This window comes from Grampus griseus (genome assembly GCF_964374135.1).
Source record: "Grampus griseus genome assembly, chromosome: 13".
Lineage (NCBI taxonomy): Eukaryota > Metazoa > Chordata > Mammalia > Artiodactyla > Delphinidae > Grampus > Grampus griseus.
Window position 1 is genome coordinate 49,159,057 of NC_139007.1, and position 20,623 is coordinate 49,179,679.

At 35.8% G+C, this 20,623-nt stretch overlaps 1 protein-coding gene across 1 annotated transcript in view; it reads right to left on the minus strand.

Moving 5' to 3' along the window:
• TBC1D32 (TBC1 domain family member 32) overlaps positions 1-20,623 on the minus strand; it is a 184,002-nt gene that overhangs the window by 85,221 nt on the left and 78,158 nt on the right. The window contains exons 20-23 of the mRNA XM_082669226.1: positions 19,906-19,993; positions 17,947-18,065; positions 14,893-15,009; positions 8,106-8,194 (exon numbers count right to left, since the gene is read on the minus strand). Of these exons, the coding sequence (XP_082525352.1) occupies positions 8,106-8,194; positions 14,893-15,009; positions 17,947-18,065; positions 19,906-19,993 (413 nt within the window). The remainder of the gene's footprint in view (positions 1-8,105; positions 8,195-14,892; positions 15,010-17,946; positions 18,066-19,905; positions 19,994-20,623) is intronic.

A 20,623-nucleotide genomic window follows, 5' to 3' on the forward strand; every position in this document is an offset into this window, starting at 1 on the left:
GGCCAATGTGAATACCAGGAGCAGTCTGCTTTCACCCAACATGGACAGTAACACATCTTTCATTGTAACAAAATTTAGTCCAGGGCAGCCTTGACTGTCCTATCATCCCTCAGATCATCATGAAAAACTACTCTACCGATGATATGTTAACTGGACCTACGTGAAAAGGAAGTATCTGGCATTCTACATGTTTTAGTAAAAAAAAAAAAAAAAAAAAAATAGGTGTGCCAGAGAGTGAGAGATCCAAAAAACTGGGACATTTCATTGGCATCTCAGTGAAGTTTCTGAGTTCTAGTGCCCTAGAATGTCAAGATATCACATGTAATATACATGATGTATTATTAAATCTTATACTATTTACCACCAAGGAAGTGACATAATGCATGATTTTAGCCTCTGTGAGTTTTAGAAGCAACACCTACAATATTTGGGTATGCTTCTCTGATTTATATCAAGTAACCCCTAACTATCAACTTTATGTGACCTAGAGGTTAGAATAAGATCTGAGGCAGGCTCCAAATCTAGAAACTCTATCACTTGAGCCTTTAATCCAGCAGATTCAATGTTCAAACTTAATGGCTGATTAGATACTATACGGAGCTTCTAGCAAGGGGCAATACAAGATACACACATGGTCTGCTAACATTTTGGAGCAAATCCATGTTCTCTTTGTTAAATAAATATTCCTGTTTTTTGATCCTTATTTGATAAACAATGTCTAGCCCCTGCCACCATGTCTACTTTGGTCATAAGCCCAGCTGAGTAAGCACTAGGGTAGCTGAGGAAAGAGGCGGAGCCAAACAAAAGGGATTATTTTACCTCCTTTGCAGAAGGAGAGATCAGAGCATTGACATGAGTCAAAAATACTCCCTCAATCTGAGTGTATTCTCAGAGGATCATCTATATACCTCTTCCACCAATCTTCTTAAACCAATCCTCCAAGTGCTTAGAATAATACCTGACACACAGTAAGCACTGTCATATTTGACATTATTATTATTATGCTTTTGCAGGAAAAGTCTTGAGATATATTACTGGTAGATACATAGGGAAAAACTAAGCAGATGGAAAAATAATGCCTTATTAATGCTAAGAAAAACAAATTTGGGGAGGAGAGGAAATTGAATGATAATATATCTCTTGAACTGACAGATAATAACATTTAATCTTTTTCAACACAATACCGCTTCCCTTAGCTGCACTTGTCTCTGATTCACGATTTCCAGAAGGTAAACCTCCAATGTTCTGCCGAAGTTGGGAAGAACAGTAACCTAGGCTGAGTGGGTAGGAATTGAGAGAATGTGAGGGCATATCTAAATCTTATAATTTGAACTAATCCTATTATTGAAAATCTTAGACTTTCACACCTAATCCTCTATTTTCATCTCCATTTTCAGTGGTGTCTCTAATTCCTAGTGTTTCTAGAATACTGTGATAAAAAGTTGCTTCTGGGCATTCCCTGCCAATTTACTTTTAGCTTTGCTGACCTACTAAATCAGTTACAACTTACCCATTTGTTTTGTAGCTCCCGACATTATATTGTGAATATCTCCATCCCCCAATCCTTTCTGAAAAAGTTATCTCCATCAAAACATGGGAGTAAGCCAAGAAATAGGAAATTAAATCCCAGGTAAAAGAGAATCCAAATCAGAAGAGAGAAGAAGCAATTCCCAGGATGACGGTGAAGGGAAATCCCAGGAAGGCTGATATACAAGGCTAAAAGATCCTCCAGTACAAACACATGTGATATAAGAAAAAAAGATAAAATATTACCTGATGTCCTTTAGTTTATTATTCACAAATATGAACAGGATATGGTCCCTGCCTTCAAGAATGTAAAAACCTTGAGACTATAAAATATAATCGGACAGAATGGTTATAAGGCCCTTGACATTTATGTTGCAAAACAGCAGTCCCCAACCTTTTTGGCACCAGGGACTGGTTTCGTGGAAGACAATTTTTCTATGGACTGGGGTGTGGGGGGGAATGGTTTCAGGATGATTCAAGCGCATTACACTTACTGTGCACTTTATTTCTGTTATTATTACATTGTAATATATAATGAAATAATTATACAACTCACCATAATGCAGAATCAGTGGGAGCCAAGAGCTTGTTTTCACTTGCCACTCACTGATAGGGTTTTGATATGAGTCTGCAAGCAATTGATTTATTATGGTCTCTGTGCAGTCAAACCTCTCTGCTAATGATAACCTGTATTTGCAGCCGCTCCCCAGCACTAGCATCACCGCCTCAGATCGCCTCAGGCATTAGAGTCTCATAAGGAGCAGACAACCTAGATCCCTCACATGCACAGTTCACAGTACAGTTTGAGCTCCCGTAAGAATCTAATGCTGCCGCTGATCTGACAGGAGGCGGAGCTCAGGCGGTAATACGAGTGATGGGGAGCAGCTGTAAATACAGATGAAGTTTGGCTCGCTCACTGCTCATCTCCTGCTGTGCGGTCCGGTTCCTAACAGGCCACAGACCGGTACCAGGGGTTGGGGACGCCTGTTGTAAAACAATGCAATGTATGGGTCAGGCATTATATTCTCTGGAACCAGACCATCTGGGTCCAAATACCAGCTTCATTAATTACTAGGTGTGTCATCTTAAAAGGCTTAACTTCTGTGGCTCAGCTGAGTCATTTTAAAAAATGAAGCTAATTAGAGTACCTATTTGATAGGGTGGTTCTAAAATTAAGAGATTTAAATGTGAAACTAATACCAGTACCTGGGACATAATGAGCACTATACAAGTGTTATGCAGCAGCAGACGTAGTATATATATATATTTTTTTAGGACAGTCTGGAAATACATTAGTAGATACACAGAAAATGAAGCAAATGGGAAAAAGCCATGCAATTGTTAACTTCAGAAAAAATAAAGTAGGAAAAAGGAAATAGTCATAGTATACTACTTGGTCCATAAATGAATAATATTTATATAGACACAATAATGTAAACTTCCACTAGTGATTTAATCAAGATTGTGATGAAATTACAGAGCAGGGAGAGAGGGAGAGCAGAGGAAACCTAAGTCCTAAGACTCGAAATTCTTTAAGACAGGAGATCAGGAACTTCTCTGGTGGTCCAGTGGCTAAGACTCCACATTCCCAAGGCAGGGGGCCCAGGTTCGATCCCTGGTCAGGGAACAAGATCCCACATGTCATAACTAAGAGTTCACATGCCACAACTAAAGAGCCCGCATGCTGCGACAAAGATCCCACACGCAGCGACAAAGATCCCACACGCAGCAACAAAGATCCCAAGTGTTGCAACTAAGACCCAACGCAGCCAAATAAATAAATAAAAAATTTAAAAGTATTCAAAAAAGAGATCAAATCTAAATTTCAAAAATCAAGACATAGTAATATAAGCATGTTATTTTAAAAAAACCAAATAACTCAGATACAGAGAACAAACTGGTGATTGCCAAGGGCGGGGGGGGCGCAAAATGGGTGAAGAGTGTATTCCGTATTTGAAAGCTGCTAAGACAGTAAATCTTAAAAGTTCTCATCACAAGAAAAGAGATTCCTGTAACTATGTATGATGATGATCTTAACTAGACTTTTGTGGTGACCGTTTCACAATACATACAAGTATCAACTCATTATGTTACACACCTGAAATTAATAGGTCATGTTAATTATAGCTCAAATTATCGAGGACAAAAACCTCATTGTGCCTTAATTAGTGCCCTTAAAAGACAGGTGTTCAAGAAAATAATTTGCAGCAGCATATAATAAGTGTACAACTTTCTTTAAAAAAGTTTCCAGGCAACTGTTTTTAATCAACAGATTTAGCAAATGAATGTTAAACAAATAACCAAAAAGTACTTGGCAATGTGGTAGACATGAAAGTAAAAGAAAATGATACTCCCTTGGGAAGTTTAAGTTTTAGTCAGAGACAGAAATAAAATTAAGAATGTGTGAATGACAAAAAAGGCAAAGGACATTCAGGAAAATTATCAGAGTGTTCTTATAATAATAAGTCATGGAGAAAGTAATTCATGAAGCAAGCTTTTCCTTGAAGGATGATCCAAATTTGTACAAAGACAGCAAAAGTGAAGACAATATTCAAGACAAACAGGTATAGAGGCAATAATAAACACTGTGCTTGAGGGAGATAAGTCTAACTTACTCAGAGCATTAGTTCAGGCTGAGTAAGGTGGAAAATATTATACACAGGAAAGGTGGAGATATTCTGGAGCTCCTTGACAGGCCCATAATAGAGTCTGGAATTGCCAGTTATTTAAAATGGGAAGATGGAGAGCTTTATAAAGATGCTATTCTCGGGCTTCCCTGGTGGCACAGTGGTTGAGAGTCCACCTGCCGATGCAGGGGACACAGGTTCGTGCCCCGGTCCGGGAAGATCCTACATGCTGCGGAGTGGCTAGGCCCGTGAGCCACAACTACTGAGCCTGTGCGTCCGGAGCCTGTGCTCCGCAACAGGAGAGGCCACAACAGTGAGAGGTCCGTGTACCGCAAAAAAAAAAAAAGATGCTGTTCTCTTCTGCATTAATTACCTCACATTTTTCATTATCTTAAAATCCAATTCCTCACTAGGTAGCCAAGTTAAAGAGAATGAGAACCACATCACATTTACACATTATTACATCTCCCACATGTAGCACAGAGCATACTGTCTAAAAGTGAATTATAATGCTCAAACCACTTGAAGTGTTTTACATAATCTTTGTTCTTAAGCTCTAGGAAATGCTGGGGAAATAATTACCTCTGGAGTGAAAAAACAGCTATTTGAAATTCAGCAATTCCTTCTGTTTCACTAGGGTTTCTTTTCCTTTTCTATAAAATTCATTTAGAATTTAAAATAGCAACCATATTATGATTCCATTTTTATAAAATATTTCCATATAGCTATTCTTCTGTCTGTATATGAATATAAGACATCTAGAATGATTTTCCTCAGTGTTAATAATATCACTTTCAGAGTTAGGAGGAATTTCATTTAATTTATTGTATTTAATTTCCTGCATTGGTTAATTTCTTTATAATAAAGACAAATTATTGTTTGAAACACAAAGAAAGAAAGTTAAGATGACTCAATATTGAACAACTAAATAGATAGTTGGGCCACTTAATAAGATGGAAATGAAAGATTTGTTTTGTTTTTGTGGGAGAAGACCCAACAGTTCAATTTTAGACAAGTTTGTGATATCTGAGAAATGTATGAATTGAGATATCAGGATGCAGTCATATATTATGAGTCTGGTAGCTCAGAATGATAGTTTAGATTGGGGATATAAATTGGGGCATCCGTTGGCATACAGATGATACTTAAAGGCAAAGGAGTAAGTGGATGAACTAGGGGCAGCGTGTAAAGAAAAAAAGTGGACCCAGGACCAAGCCCTGAGTATTCGAACATTCAGAGGTTGCTTAGAGAATGAAAAGGAGGAGAAACTGCAGCCATAGGAGTATGTGGTACCACAGAAGCTAAAAGAACTTTCACATAGAAATGGCCCATTATGTCAAATGTTACTTACAGTAAGATGAGAATCAAGAGAAGAATCCACTAGATTCATCAGCATAAAAGTTATAAGCGACCTTGAGATGAGTAGGATGTGCAGTTCTGACAGAACTGTAAAGTCAGTGTCAAATCTAAGGGGGCTGAGGAGTAAGCAGAGGTGAGCAAGTAGGGACAGTTCGTATAGATACATTTTGCTGCAAGAGGCAGAGAAATAGGACAGTGACTGCAGAGAGATGTGATGTCAAGGAGTTTCTCCGTGCGTGTGTTTTGTTTCATTTCATTGTAAAATGGGACATGTGAAGGCATGTCTGCACACTGATACCAGTAGTAGAAAAGGACAGGTTGGAAGTGGAAACAAAGAGGATAGGAGGGCTAATCAAAGGAGCAAGCTTCTTGTATATTAGTCATTTACAATATAAGATTTGTAAGAAGATCTTGGCAAATAAAAATTCAGAAACTTAAATAGAATGTGATGCTGTTGAATGTGAAAATCCACATTTCCTTAAGCCCCAAATTAGCCTCATCTAAGAGCTGTGGTAAACCTAAAGAAATTGTATCAAACTTACCATCATGCTAGTCTAGATTTCTGAAGCAAGGGGAAAAAAAATAAAGTGAATGGAACAAAGCAATGCTAAATGTAGAAATCAAACACATTAATGAGATGACTTACTGGGAGGGAACGGTACAATTAAAAACAAAAAATTGTGGGAGTGAAAGAAAATGATACAGGCAAAAATCTGAAATACATAGAAACATGAGATTTATATAATACTAAGCTATGATTTAAATTATCACCACTGGACCTCAGTGACCAATGCTAGACTGAAACAGTAGACAAATGAAAGTAAACTTTCATAGACAAATGAAAGTTTCATTTAAAAATGAAAGTAAACTTTCATAGAAAAGTGAAAGTTTCATTTAAAAAATGAAAGTTAACTTGAGATGCATAACTTAAAAATACAACTGAGTATTATAAGAATGGACTTCAAAATACCATGAAATTTCTTGTCAAAGAAAAATCCGTTAAAAGACACATAAAATTAAAATACAAACTTTTCCTCAAAAAGTGGTTTTGTCATTTTCTTTGTCTGAATGCTGATATTGTAAACAGCACATTTCTTGGCAGATGTGGAAGACTACTGAGATTCTGAAAAAATGAAGTCAATTTATTTCCTAAGTAAAACTCAAAAACCGTATACAGCAAGTAGACAGATATAAAGAAACGAAGTACTGCTACTTTATATCTATTACTAACATTTTTATAGTGCTTGCTATGTGCCAAGCACTGCTATAAGCCCTTCTAATTTTTCATATGTAAGTCTCATGGTAACTCTGTGAGGAAAAGTATATAGTTATCCTCCATTTTACAGATGGGTAACTGAGATCTCACTTCACAAAACTAGTAAACAGTAGGCAGACTGACTCCAGAGTCCATGTTGCTGACCACTATATTGCACGGCTATTATAGGTATCTACAATGGGATGGCAAATTTTCTAGTTTCCATTTAGACATTATGAGAAAGCATACACTATGCAAATTAATATATTTTATTCCCAGGAGCATTTTACTTCTTGGATTGCTTTTTACATGACTTAAAATCCTACTGCTAAATATTTTGCCAGAAGAACACCAAAAGAAAATATTACTCTACAAAAGAAAGAAAACATACAGAAAAAAAAATTTACTCAACATATTAATAACAAGAGACCAAAATCTATGTTCTATAATTAGAAAACTCAGAAACATACTTGCTATGCAAAAGGAGATTCTACTGATAGGTTTTCCCCAGAATTCCTCATCACTGCTTGCTATATGATTATCTGATGCTATTCACAGAAAGTTAAAATTTAATGTGAAAGTACGTTTTGAGATAAAGAGCATACCACCACAAAGAACTATAATAGCTGCAGCTTTTTTTCCTACCTTCTTTGAACTATAAATCCAAAAATGAAACTCAGCTATTAATGAATGTAAAAAAAAAAAGGCTTAAGACTTATAATATACACTACCATTAGAGAAATCTAATTTTAGAAAAGTAATTGCTTTATTTCTTAGGTAGAACATTCTCACTGACACCCTCCCCCTCATACTTTTAAAAGTTACTTTGCTAGTAGAAAGGAAATCATGAACCTATGAAAGTAAAAATTTTCTTTAATTCAGCTGCTTTTAAATGTTAAGGAATATAAATTCAACCAGAAAAGATTTAAACCTTGGGTTAAAGAGTATGATTAACATTGAGGAGCAACATTTGGGCAAGATAAATCATCCATTTCTAGGCCTCTTTCAAGACTACATTATGGCAGGAGTCCAATCCAACACCAATCCAGGGAAGCCCCAGTTGACTCCTGAGTAAACTGAATAGTCCACAGAATGCCTCTAATGAATCGAGCAAAAGTGAAATACACTGTGATAGTACAGAACCTAAAAACCGAGTGACTATATGTAAACGTAAAAATCTAGTGACTATAATTTACTTTGTAATATTACAGGAAGACAAATTACATTTAAACATGCTTTAAAAATTAGCTTATTTTAAATACTTTTTTAAAGGATATAGAACATATCCTTAACTGTTTTTGCAATAAGAAAACATCAAGTGAAATTCAGCATCTTACCTTAGACCAAAGATGTGTGATTGTTCATAGCTGAATAAAGAACGAATCTTGGCTTCAGAATTCAAAATTATAAGTCTGTCAATAATATCCTGTAAAAGAGACTGAGTTAGACTGTTCTTGGCTGAAACCATTTAAAGAAAATCAAATCAACAAATATTTATTTAGATTTGTGGTTCTCAAACTCGGCTTTGCATTTGAATGTAGGGAGCTGTTTCAAAAAACATTTTTTTAATTAAGCCTAAATCTCACCCCTAGAGATTCTGAATTAATTGGTCTGGGTGTGGTATGAGCATCAAGACGTGTAAACATTCCTGAAATGAATCAAATGTTTAGCCAAAGCTGCTTATTGCAGCCAGTTAAATACTGTTTAAACTGCTAAAAATGTAAACTACCTTGAAAAACAAATATGAACTCTAAAAATGTGAAGCATGAACAGTGGATTTAAATAGTTTTATCTAGGAATTATTTGAGATTTTGTTAATAGATATTCTCTGCTCATGTAAAGCAGTGGTTTCCAACCCTGAGCAAACACTGCAATCACCTAGAGAACTTAAAAAGTAAATATAGGGCCTCCCTGGCAGCGCAGTAGTTAAGAATCTGCCTGCCAATGCAGGGGACATGGGTTCGAGCCCTGGTCCGGGAAGATCCCACATGTCACGGAGCAACAAAGCCCGTGCACCACAACTACCGAGCCTGCGCTCTAGAGCCCGTGAGCCACAACTACTGAGCCCGTGTGCCACAACTACTGAGCCTGCTCTCTAGAGCCCGCGAGCCACATCTGAGCCTGCATGCAACAACTACTGAAGCCCGTGCGCCTAGAGCCCATGCTCCACAACAAGAGAAGCCACCACAATGAGAAGCCCGGGCACCGCAACGAAGAGTAGCCCCCGCTCGCTGCAACTAGAGAAAGCCCATGCACAGCAAAGACCCAACACAGCCAAAAGAAAAAAAAAAAAAAAAGTAAGTGTAATAGCTGTCCAAGCTCTATCCCAAAGCAATTAAGTCACTATCCCTGGGGTATGATTCTGGCATTAACATCCTTGTAAAAGCTTCCCACAGTTGTTGCAATGGGTAACCATGCTTAAAAATCACTGATGCAAGTACAGAGAGAACCTGATGCCTAGGTGCCATCAATTGTCCCAAGCACTGACAATTTAAGCCTATCACAAAATTTTGAGCATTCTCTAAAAGCCTTTCTTTCTATAAGACCTCGCTTTTGTGCATATCTTTGGGTTCAGGCCTAAGAAATTTATTCATAGCAAATACTTGTCTCTCTCATTGATCATTTTCCTGATCAAGAAACTTGTTACTTTCCACGAGTTTAAATTCAAGGTATTTCTGTAACCAACAGGGCAAAAGAGGAATGGTTATTCTAGGGAATAAAGTCACATAATATTTCCTGAGGTCTATGTAGATGATAGTACAAACATATCAAATACGTAAGAGGCCAGGAAATAAGACTGTAAGGAGGAGGAAATAATGGATCTAAAAAGCACATCTGAAAAATACTAAACAAGACACAGGAAAAACTGGATTTTGTATGCTTACCAACTGAAACTTTACATGGAACACTTAGGAATGCATTTACCATTCTACAAACGTCTTGTAAAATGTGTAAATAATATTAGCACAAAGAGTTTACAATCAGCAAATATTAAATAAACTGCCTAACAATGAAGAATGAAAAGATTGCTATCTTAAACAATCTGTCCTTGTTGGCTGCTACGTAGCTGGACACTCATTTCAAAACAGTACATGACACCTTGTGACTCCAAAGTTCTAGTTCTGAATCTAAGTACTAGATACTGTAAGAATACAAGGTAGAGAATGTATTACCAACAAGCTAATAGCAGCTATCTATCAATGATAATGCATTTTCAGAGAACAAATGTTACAGTAAATAAATTCTTCTTCAAAGGGGATTACACTGATGGATCACCACTTAGGGAAGTAAACTCCCGGGAAGCCCACCTTATGGAGAAATTCAGTTTGTAAGCACTACAATGTGTGTCAATAAGGCAATCAGTTTCCTAAATTAAGCAACAGCTTCTGAGAAATAAGTTACTGCAAGTAAGGCTTGGGACTCAAAAAGGAGTCTGAAACTCTGTGCTTTTTTAAAAGCATATTGTCTAGCTTGGGAATATGTTCAGTAATCTAGTAAGCCAGAATGAAACCACGACTGGAAAAACAAAGAGGAATATGCATTCTCTATAAATCAATATATGTTTGAGTGCCTATTCTGTTTACAATTGTCCCAATGGCTGTGTTTGTGCTATCTGATCCCTTTTACTTAAGAAAGGGCCAAGTGAAGGGTGAGGAATATGTCAACCATAATGCCAATACTCCTATACCTGCACTATTAGGAGTGGTTTGTGATTGGTTAGTCCATAAACATCCATGAACAAAACTCAGTCTATTAAGGTCCTCCCTTGGGATTTTTCAAAGTGGGGAGTGTCTTAGTCCATTCTGGATGCTGTGATAGAATAGCACAGACTGAGTGGTTTATATATAACAGAAAGTTTATTTCTCACAGTTCTGGAGGCTGGTTAGTCCAACATCAAGTTGCCAGAGATTTTGTGTCTGGTGACGACCTACTTTCTAGTTCACAGTCAGTCATCTTTTTGCTGTGTCCTCAGATGGCAGAAGGGGTAAGAGGTTTCTCTAGGGTTTTTAATAAGGCACTAGTCACCCCATAAAGACCTTACCTCCAAATATTATCACACTGGGAATGAGGTTTCAACATATGAATTTGGGGGTATACAAACATTCAGTCTATAGACAGGAGGTAGAGGAAAATGCCACTCTGGTGGTGTAGCGAGTTGAACGGTGACTCCCTCTAAAAAAAAGATATGTCTATGTTCTAATCCCCAGAACCTATGATTGTTACCCTATTTGGAAAAAGGGTCTTTGCAGAGGTAATTAAATTAAGGATCTTGAGAATAAGATCATCCTGTATTAGGCAAGTGGGCCCTAAATCTAATGACAAGTGTTCTTATAAGAGAAAGACAAAGGGAGATTTAAGAAAGAAAAGGAGACGGCCATGTGAAGATGGAGGCAGAAATTGGAGGGATGCAGTAACAAGCTATGAAATGCCTGAAACCACCAGAAATGAGAAGAGGCAAGGAAGGATTCTCCCCTGGAAACTTTGGAGGGAATGTGGTCCTGTTGACACCTTGATTTCAGACTTCTGGCCTCCAGAACTGAGAGAGGATAAATTTGTTGTTTTAAGCCACCCACTTTGTGGTAATTCGTTATGGTGGCCCTAGGAAACTAATACAAGGGGGGATGGTGAACGTGTCAGTATGGAATGACAGGTAGTCCCTCCCGTGTGTTCTTCTATAGAGGACACCATCTGCACAAGAACATATTAATAATAATTACAGCAAACAATTATATAGCACTTATCTGCCAGTCAGTGATTTAAACTTTTATATTTAATTTAGTTCAATTCACTTAATTCTTACAACAACTCTGAGATACTAACAGTATTGCCCTCTTTTTAACAGAGGAGAAAATGGGTCAAACTTGTCCAAGGTCACACAGCTTGTAAGAGGCAGAACCAGGAATCTAATCCAGGCAGTCTGTCTTCAGAATACAAACTCTTAACCACTATACTATGTATATGCCTTTCAATAAAGTCAAAATGGAGAGCAATAAAAAGAAAGGGAGTGGGGAAAGCAAGAGAGACAGATGTCGACCTGACTGAATTCAAAGTTCTATTTCCACTTGTCCCTGATTTTATTGCAAGATGGTAAGTCGATTCCTTTTTTGCCTAAACTAATTCAAATTGAGTTTCTCCAATAACTAAAGGGGTCCAACCTAATATACAATGTATATAAATAGAAAAGAAATAGAAAAGCAATTGAAAAATATATCTGTCAGAGGAAAAGAATATTTTGTGTCATTCATCTTTAATATACACAAGTACAAGTTAGAAGTTGTTCCAGGGCTTAGAATTTTGGTAGATATTCAATAGGAAACCATGAAGAGTGAAGGCCAAATATTCTTAAAGTATAAAGAATTTCTTAAAATTGAGAAACATAACACAAATAGAGAAAAAGCAAAAATAAGTTGAAAGACCACTATGAGAAGAAGAAACGTCAATGGACATTAAACACGTGAAAAGATATTCTGCTCATAATGAGAAAAATATAAATTAACATTTCTTTCCTGTCAGACAAATATCTAAACCACCGACCACATTATCTTCTATGAGCCTGTCAGGAAACAAGCACTGTAATATCTTATTGATGGGAATGCAGAAAATTATTCCCTGTGGTTGGAAATCTAGCAATACATACCAAAATTACATATGAATTTACCTTTCAATGCAGGGATCCCACTTATAGAAATCCAGCCCAAAAATCAGTAGTAGGCAGAATTCTAAGATGGCCCCAAGATTCTCAGGCCTTAAACACTAATGTATCAATAGGTAGTGCTGTAAAGAGATTTTGTAGATGTAATTAAAGCCCTTAATTAGTTGATTTTAAGAGGAGATTATCAGGGTGGCTCTGATCTCATCACATGAGACACTTAAAAGCAGAGTTTTCTCTGACTGGTCACAGAAGAGGAAGTCAGAGAGATTCAAAGCATGAGTGAAGTTCTTCAATGCTGACATGGAGGGAACAATCCGACAAAGCCCTGAAAGCAGCCCCCGGCTGACAGCCAGCAGGAGATCAGGCACTTCAGTCCCACAACTATAAGAAACTGACTTCTGCCAATAGCAAGAACGAATTTGTTATCGTGGATTTTCCCCCAGAGCCTCCAGACAAGCACTCAGCCTGGCCAACATTTTGATTTCAGTCTTTTTAATACTCTGAGCAGAAAACCCAGGTGCACAGTACTTGACTTCTGACCTATAATAAGTGGGTGTTTTAATTTGCTAAGTTGGTAGCAATTTGTTATGCAGCAATACAAAAAAAAAAATTACAGACATACTGGTAAACACAAGATAAGCCAAGGCTATTAATTTTGGCATAATTGATAATAGTAAAAGACTGAAAGAAACCAAGGGTTCACCAATAGACAACTGGATAAATAAACTCTAGTACATCCACACAAGAGCACTATGTAACTGTAAAAAGGCATGAGTAAGAGCTCTACGTACCACTAAGGAGTAATCTCAAAGACAAAGGAGCAGGACTTCCTGGTGGTCCAGTGGTTGAGAATCCATCTTCCAATGCAAGGGATGAGGGTTCGATCCCTGGTCCTGGAAGGTCCCACATGCCACAAAGCAACTAAGCCCGTGCACCACAACTACTGAGCCTGTGCTCTAGAGCTCGCAGGCCACAACTACTGAGCCCGAGCACCACAACTACTGAAGCCCACGCGCCTAAAGCCCATGCTCCACAACAAGAGAAGCCACCGCAATGAGAAGCCCGTGCATTGCAATGAAGAGTAGTCCCTGCTCACCGCAACTAGAGAAAGCCCGCACGCAGCAACAAAGACCCAACGCAGCCAAAAATAAATAAATAAATTTATTTAAAAAAACTAAAAGACCAATCCTAACATAAGTGGAAAGATATTTCTGACTATGCACTGTAGAACATCCATGAAAACTTGAGAACAAACATCCAAGCGATTGCGCTAGATTAAATAATTCATTTGTACTTGTGTTCCATAACAGATTTCAATAAAGGTAATAATATTAGAAATATTTTTAAAAACCATTCACTGGATATCTACTATGTTCTATATGTAAATATGACTAAGATATCCTACTTGCTCTCAGGCCCTCACAGTATAGTAGGGAAGACAGGCACATAAATGGCTAATTATAAAACTACTTAAGAAGTGCCAAGATACAGAAATGGAGACACAGATGTAGAGAACAAATGTATGGACACCAAGGGGGGAAAGCTGCGGGGGGGCGGGGGTGGGATGAATTGGGAGATTGGGATTGACATGTATACACTGATGTGTATAAATTGATGACTAATAGGAACCTGCTGTATAAAAAAATAAATTTAAAAATTAAACAAGCAAAAAAAGAGAAGTGTCAAGATACAAGTAAGGATAAGATAAAATTGGAACACTTCAAGAATATAAACGTTTAATGATAAAAATACCTATCTTTATATTTCATTCACATAAATCATCAAAAATTTCCCAAAGTAGAGAAAGTTTAAAAAAATAAAATGTTTAGGGTCAAAAGAATTAGAAGAATTCAAAATGTCAAAACCGTAAAAAAAAAAAAGACAACACACAGGACAAAGTGACCAGAAATAAAAGTAATGATTAACAACAGAATTTCAGAACTAAATAATTCTTTACTGATGCATATATACACATATTTATGTGTGTTCAATTTATAAACTTACCCAAACATGAGGAACTAAATGTCTCTGAATGATTAAAACAAATTACCCATCTTAGAGTATGAATATAAAATAAGTCTCAAATTAAATAAATATGTATATACTGCCCTCATGGGGCAGTAATATGTAGTTCATTTAAAATATAGGCAGAAAATGCATTGGACTCCTTCGATACAATTTATTAATGTAAGTCACCTAAAAATAATTCATACACATACTTCTATATATGCCAAATCTCTTTCCTAGTTGGGAAGCCTTAACCTTGTTATTTCAATAGGTGCCACCACCGTTAGACAGCAGATCAAAGATCCCATTTACAGATAATTCAGAAGCTAACATTCTATAGGTTAATAAATCAAACAGTCTTTAAATGTGATTTAGTATACCTTTTTTTCTGTTAAATTGCATTTTTACTACAGATCTTAAAAAGCGGCACTATAAGAGTGAAAGATTAAAAGAAAATGACTTACAATAACCCTCGTTGGGACTTCACGAAGAGAATATTCTTCTTTATTAGGAAGACCCTGATTGCCTACAAGCTCATAAACAGCAGGATAAGATAACAGGTTCACCAGTGCTAGAAAAGACTGGGGTGGGGGGAGGTGGGAGGGGGAGAAAAAACCAGCCGTTCAAAGGGTTCATTTTTTTTTAACCACATCCAAGGAAGACTCATTAATGCGAAGGGCAATTTTTAAAATAAGCCTAATCAATCCATATAACTGAAATATATGCATCTATGATAAGTACAAAATAGTTAACGTCAACAATAATCTATGTCCTAACAATACATAACTGTAACAAAACATAAATGAGAACTGGAAAATGCTTTAAAATATCACGTATCTCTTGAAAGTTAGGTTCTGACAAAAAATGAAATGAGCAATCATTCTCATTCTTTGCACTGTTATATCTGATGCATAAGAAAATATAAGAAAAATACTTTGGGGCTCTGGAGCAAGATAATAATAAATTCTATATATTACAGCACTCAGGTCACAAGGCTATCTTTATCCTTTAACTACATTCACTGGAAATTCAAGTAATCTAAATATAGTTATTAGAAAAAGCCATGGCTTTTCCTATCAAAACCCGCTCATTTTCTGGTGCAATCTTACCAAGTTAATCTCTCCATGAAATTTTTAAGCTCCTGCTCTTGTCTTATCGACAAGAATCTGAATATTTTTCTCCAGCACAGTTCATTCTTTGGATCCCCTATGCAGAAGCACGCAGTGGTTGCCCATTACTAAACATCAGGTCTAAACTCCTTAGCATGACTTTCAAGGCACTTTACTAATTGACACCTTTCTTCTCTTCAGTGTCAAATCTTCTGCCCACGCCCTCCTTCAAATAATCATGACAATTTTCTATTAGATTTGAGTCTAAGTGTTCAAGGCTTTCTTAGGTTTGGTTGGTTGGTTTTTGTTTCAGCTTTGTTTTTTACTTCCAGTTTGAGGTAATTGATATGTAACACTACATAAGTTTAAGGTGTACAGCATAATGATTTGACTTACATAATCAGGAAATGATTACCATAAGTTTAGTGAACATCCATCATCTCATATAGATACAACATTAAATAGAAAAAATAAATTTCCTTGTGATGAGAATTCTTAGGATTTACTCAACAATTTTCATATAACATAAAGCAGTGGTAATTATATTAATCATATTGTACATTACATCCCTACTACCTACTTATAACTGAACCTTTGTACATTTTGACCACCTTTACCACCATAAAGATATTATACTATTATTGACTATATTCACCACTATACATTTCATCACGTTGACTCATGTATTTTATACTGAAAGTTTGTATCTCTTAATTTCCATCACCTATTTCACTCATTCCCCCACCACACTTCCCTCTGGCAACCACCTGTCTATTGTGAATCTATGACTGTTATGTTTGTTCATTTGCTTCATTTTTTAGATTCTTCATATAAGTGAAATCATATGTTAACTTTTTCATCTTCTACAAATTAGTAAATGATGTTTCTTCTTCACATATTCACATTCATAAACAGTGCAGCCTTGTTGCTGTAGTTGTTCATATTTGACCAAATACTATTCAAATTAATATTAACTTCATAATATTCAAAAAAAATATTTTTTGAATAAAGCAACATATAGGAAAAACCTTAAACATAAAGATAAGTTTTGTGGATAGTTAGAAAAATCTCATTTTACAATAAATTCCAGAACTTACCATACAAAAAAAAAAGTGAAATCATATGGTATTTGTCTTTCTCCATCTGACTTATTTCACTTACCATAATACTCTCTAGGTCCATCCATGTTGTCATAAATGGCAAGATTTCATTCTATTCTATGGCTGAGCAATATTTCATTCTATGCCTATACCACATCTTCTTTATCCATTCATACATCAGTGAATTGAGAATTTCATAAATGTTGAAATTTGTCGAACGCTTTTTCTGTATCTATTGAGATGATCATATGATTTTTATTCTTCAATTGTTAATGTGGTATATATTACAACAACTGATTTGCAGATACTGAACCATCCCTGCATCCCTGGGGTAAATCCACTTGATCATGGTGTATGATCCTTTTAATGTATGGTTGAATTTGATTTGCTAGTATTTTATTAAGGATTTCTGCAACTACATTCAGTGATATTGGCCTGTATTTTTAATTTTTTTTCAGTCTTTTGTTGTGGAATCAGGGTGATGCCGGCCACACAGACTGAATTCTGATGCATTCCTTCCTCTTAAACTTGTAATAGTTTGAGAAAGAAAAGCATTAACTCTTTACATGTTTGGTATAATTAACCTGTGAAGCCATCTGATCCTGGACTTTTGTTGCGAGTTTTTAAAAATTACGGATTCAATTTCACTACTGGTTATCTGTCTGCTCATATTTTGTATTTCTTCCTGATTCAGTCTTGGGAGATGGATAAATTCCTAGAAATATACAATTTCTTCTAGGTTGTCCACTTTATTGGCATATAATTGTTCATAGTAGTATCATGATTTCTGTGGTACTGACTGTAACTTCTTTTTCATTTCCAATTTATTTGTCTCCTCTCTTTTCTTGAGAAGTCTGGCTAAAGGTTTATCAATTTTCTTTATCTTTTCAAAAAACCAGCTCTTAGTTTCACTGACCTTTTCTATTGGTTTCTTAGTCTCTATTTCCACTTTGATTTTTATTATTTCTTTCCTTCTATTAAATTTGGGTTTGTTTGTTCTTTTTCTACTTCCTTTGAGTCGGCATTTGTTGTTTTGATTTTTTAAGATGTCTGGTGTGTATTGTTTATTAATTGAGTAAAATTATAGTAGGAATATCCTAAAAGAAAAACGTCCTTGCAAGACAATTCACAGGGAACACTGGTATTTGTCTTTTACTAAGTTTATTTTAAAAATAAAAATTTAGAAATAAAGGAGGGAAAAAAATTAGGAAAGGCTGCTGGTTGTAACTGAATATAGATTAAGGTCTGGATGAAGTAACTTGAGAGAGATATTTCAAATCTATACATTGTTAGTTAAATCATTTCTTACCTTTTGACAGCTTCGGTCAATAGGGTCCACTGGAGTAGATTTGGGATGGGTTACCCTAACATCATCTCTTCCACATTCCAGATTGGCCCATAATTCAGTTAAGAGTGCATTAATAAACCCTAAGAAGAATTTTACATCATATTTATAATATACTACTTCTTTGATTATGGAGGCAAGACATAATTATCCTTCTAACAAGACTGGTCCACACTGACAGAAGACATACTTGTATCCTTGGTGCCATTATCATATAACTATGGAATGCCTAAACTCTCAAAGACTATTTCCCTAGAGGACTGAACTTTGAGCCCCAGTTTTTATCCTTTAGCCAATGACCTCTCCGAGCATGTTTTCGTGAAAAAAATAAGGTTTACATGTTACTCAGCAAATAAGCTAATAGTGAAATGCAGCCTGAAAGCTGGGGTATATGTGTGTAAAGAAGGAGGTATCCTGGAGGCACAGTAAACAACCAAAGAGTGTGTGTTCCCTTTCTTTAGTGTAACAATTTTTTTGCATTTCCATATGCTTAGAACATTTCTCCACTTCATACAACTTCTGGCTCTATACAGTCTTTAAATTCTCCTGAGTCAGATACTATAAATCTAAATGAAAGTGATTATTAAGCCCAATTATCAAATTCCTTTATGAGGAATCAAAGCATATGGAAAGGTGCAAGACAGAACACCTCATCATAAATCAGTAAGTTCGTAATAACACATTAGAGCAGAAAGGGTCCTCTGGTACAATGGAAAACATACAGGCTCTGAAATCGAAAATAGCAGTGTTCAAGTTACAAATCTGCCAGCTTGTTAGTTACATGTCCTTGAATCTTTTGACTTCTAAGAGCATCAGTTCCCGATTTGAAAGCTGAGAAAAGTGTTGCATTTGAGGGTTGCCATAAAGTATAAATGGGATGATACACACAGAGGTCCTAATATAGTACCAAGACATCAGAGGAACTCGAGCAGTGTTAGTCTTCCTTCCTTTGTCCTATGAAAAACTGCATTTAATCCTCTCAAGAAAAGTTGGATATATGAGGTTTAGAAGCTTAATGACTTGAGCAACAAGAAAATCTGGGATTGAATCTAGTCTTCAAATGCTTCCATGAATGTGTCCCTCAATACTATAAATAAATTGGATTTTATTTTAAGTAAAAAAGTGGCTCAGCTTAGGGCAGCTTCTGCAAGAAACGTGTTTCATAAGTATTCCAAATTAGTCCAGCCAAAAAATATTTAAGATACACTATAGAAAAATATTTACATTTGAGGAGAGAATCAATAGTGACCACTGATGTTATGATTCTTCACTTCTAAGACTTAAATATAATCACAGCATCTCTATTAGAGATTACACCTTGTCTCTGGTTCAGGGTTCAGATAACCTTAATATACAATATATTAAATCTCCCAATGTTAGAATGTCTTAAAAATCCAATCTGTAGTAGATAATATTCAATACATGCCAACTACAAACTCCAAAAATAGTGGTGAAAATTAAGTGGGTGAGAGAGAATCTTTCAAGAAAGGAAGAGAAAAAGGAATAAGAAAATGGCATGTATGTGTGATCATTATGACTGGAAATCTTGATTTATATATAATTTACTGAAACTGAGCATTAAATCCTATCAGATGCAATTATACCAAGAGAGGATGACAAACTTTTGATTTATAAGATGAAGGCTTCTTAAAGCTATCGAATATAACTCAGTTTAGATCATTATGCACTACGGTTCTGAGGAAAGAAAGAATTTATATATTTTTTTTACAGAGAAAAAAAAAATTCCTAGTGGGATTGCACGGAAGAGAAAAGGTAAAAAGGAAATCCCAATAACATTCTTTTTACCTAAGGCCTAACTTGGGAAAAAGAACTTTTGAGTGAAATACCTGATACTTGATCATGGCAGTTAAATTTTGTATAGACTCACTCATTTTATTTAAATTATAATTCTAAAGAGCTTACCTGAACTTTGTAGTGCTACTGCACCTGCTGCTGTTGATGCCACGTGTGTAACCAGAACTCCATAGCCAAACTTTTTATGCCTGCTGACCTAACATAAATAAGGAATAATGAGAAGCAGGAAAACACAGCATGCTAATATTTTACTTACATGTTACATGTAGAGTTACTGATTTCTTTATTAAAATGCTGGACAGTCTTTCAAGAAAAGATAACAAGAGCAGAAAAAAGTCAAACTATAACAATGAGTGAGTTAATACTAATGTAATATTTTTGATAATCTTGTTTCAGAGATCTAGGTTCTGGAACCAGCCCTAAAACTATGTTGCTTCATGACCCTAAACAAGTCACTATGTCTCTAAGTCTCTTTATATATAAAATAAGGGACTTTGGACCAGATGAAGAGAAACTCCTTCCAATTCTAATTTCTGTTATCTTACTATTTTATTCTTTAGGTTGGTTCTTTGATAATAAATTCTCATTAATTAATCTGTATTGACTGCCAGTTTTTTAACTGGGCTTTCAAATAAACGACTTTAAAAAGAATAATGGTATCTTCTTAAAAATGACAGTTTTAGAGGCAATGTGATTTTTTTCCTAAAGAAGGAAGTTATATACACACACACGCGCACACACACACAATCCTCATTTAATATACAGGTTTCTAAACAACATTGTAGAAAACCTTAAATAATTTGTTATTTCACAAAGAATATCATCC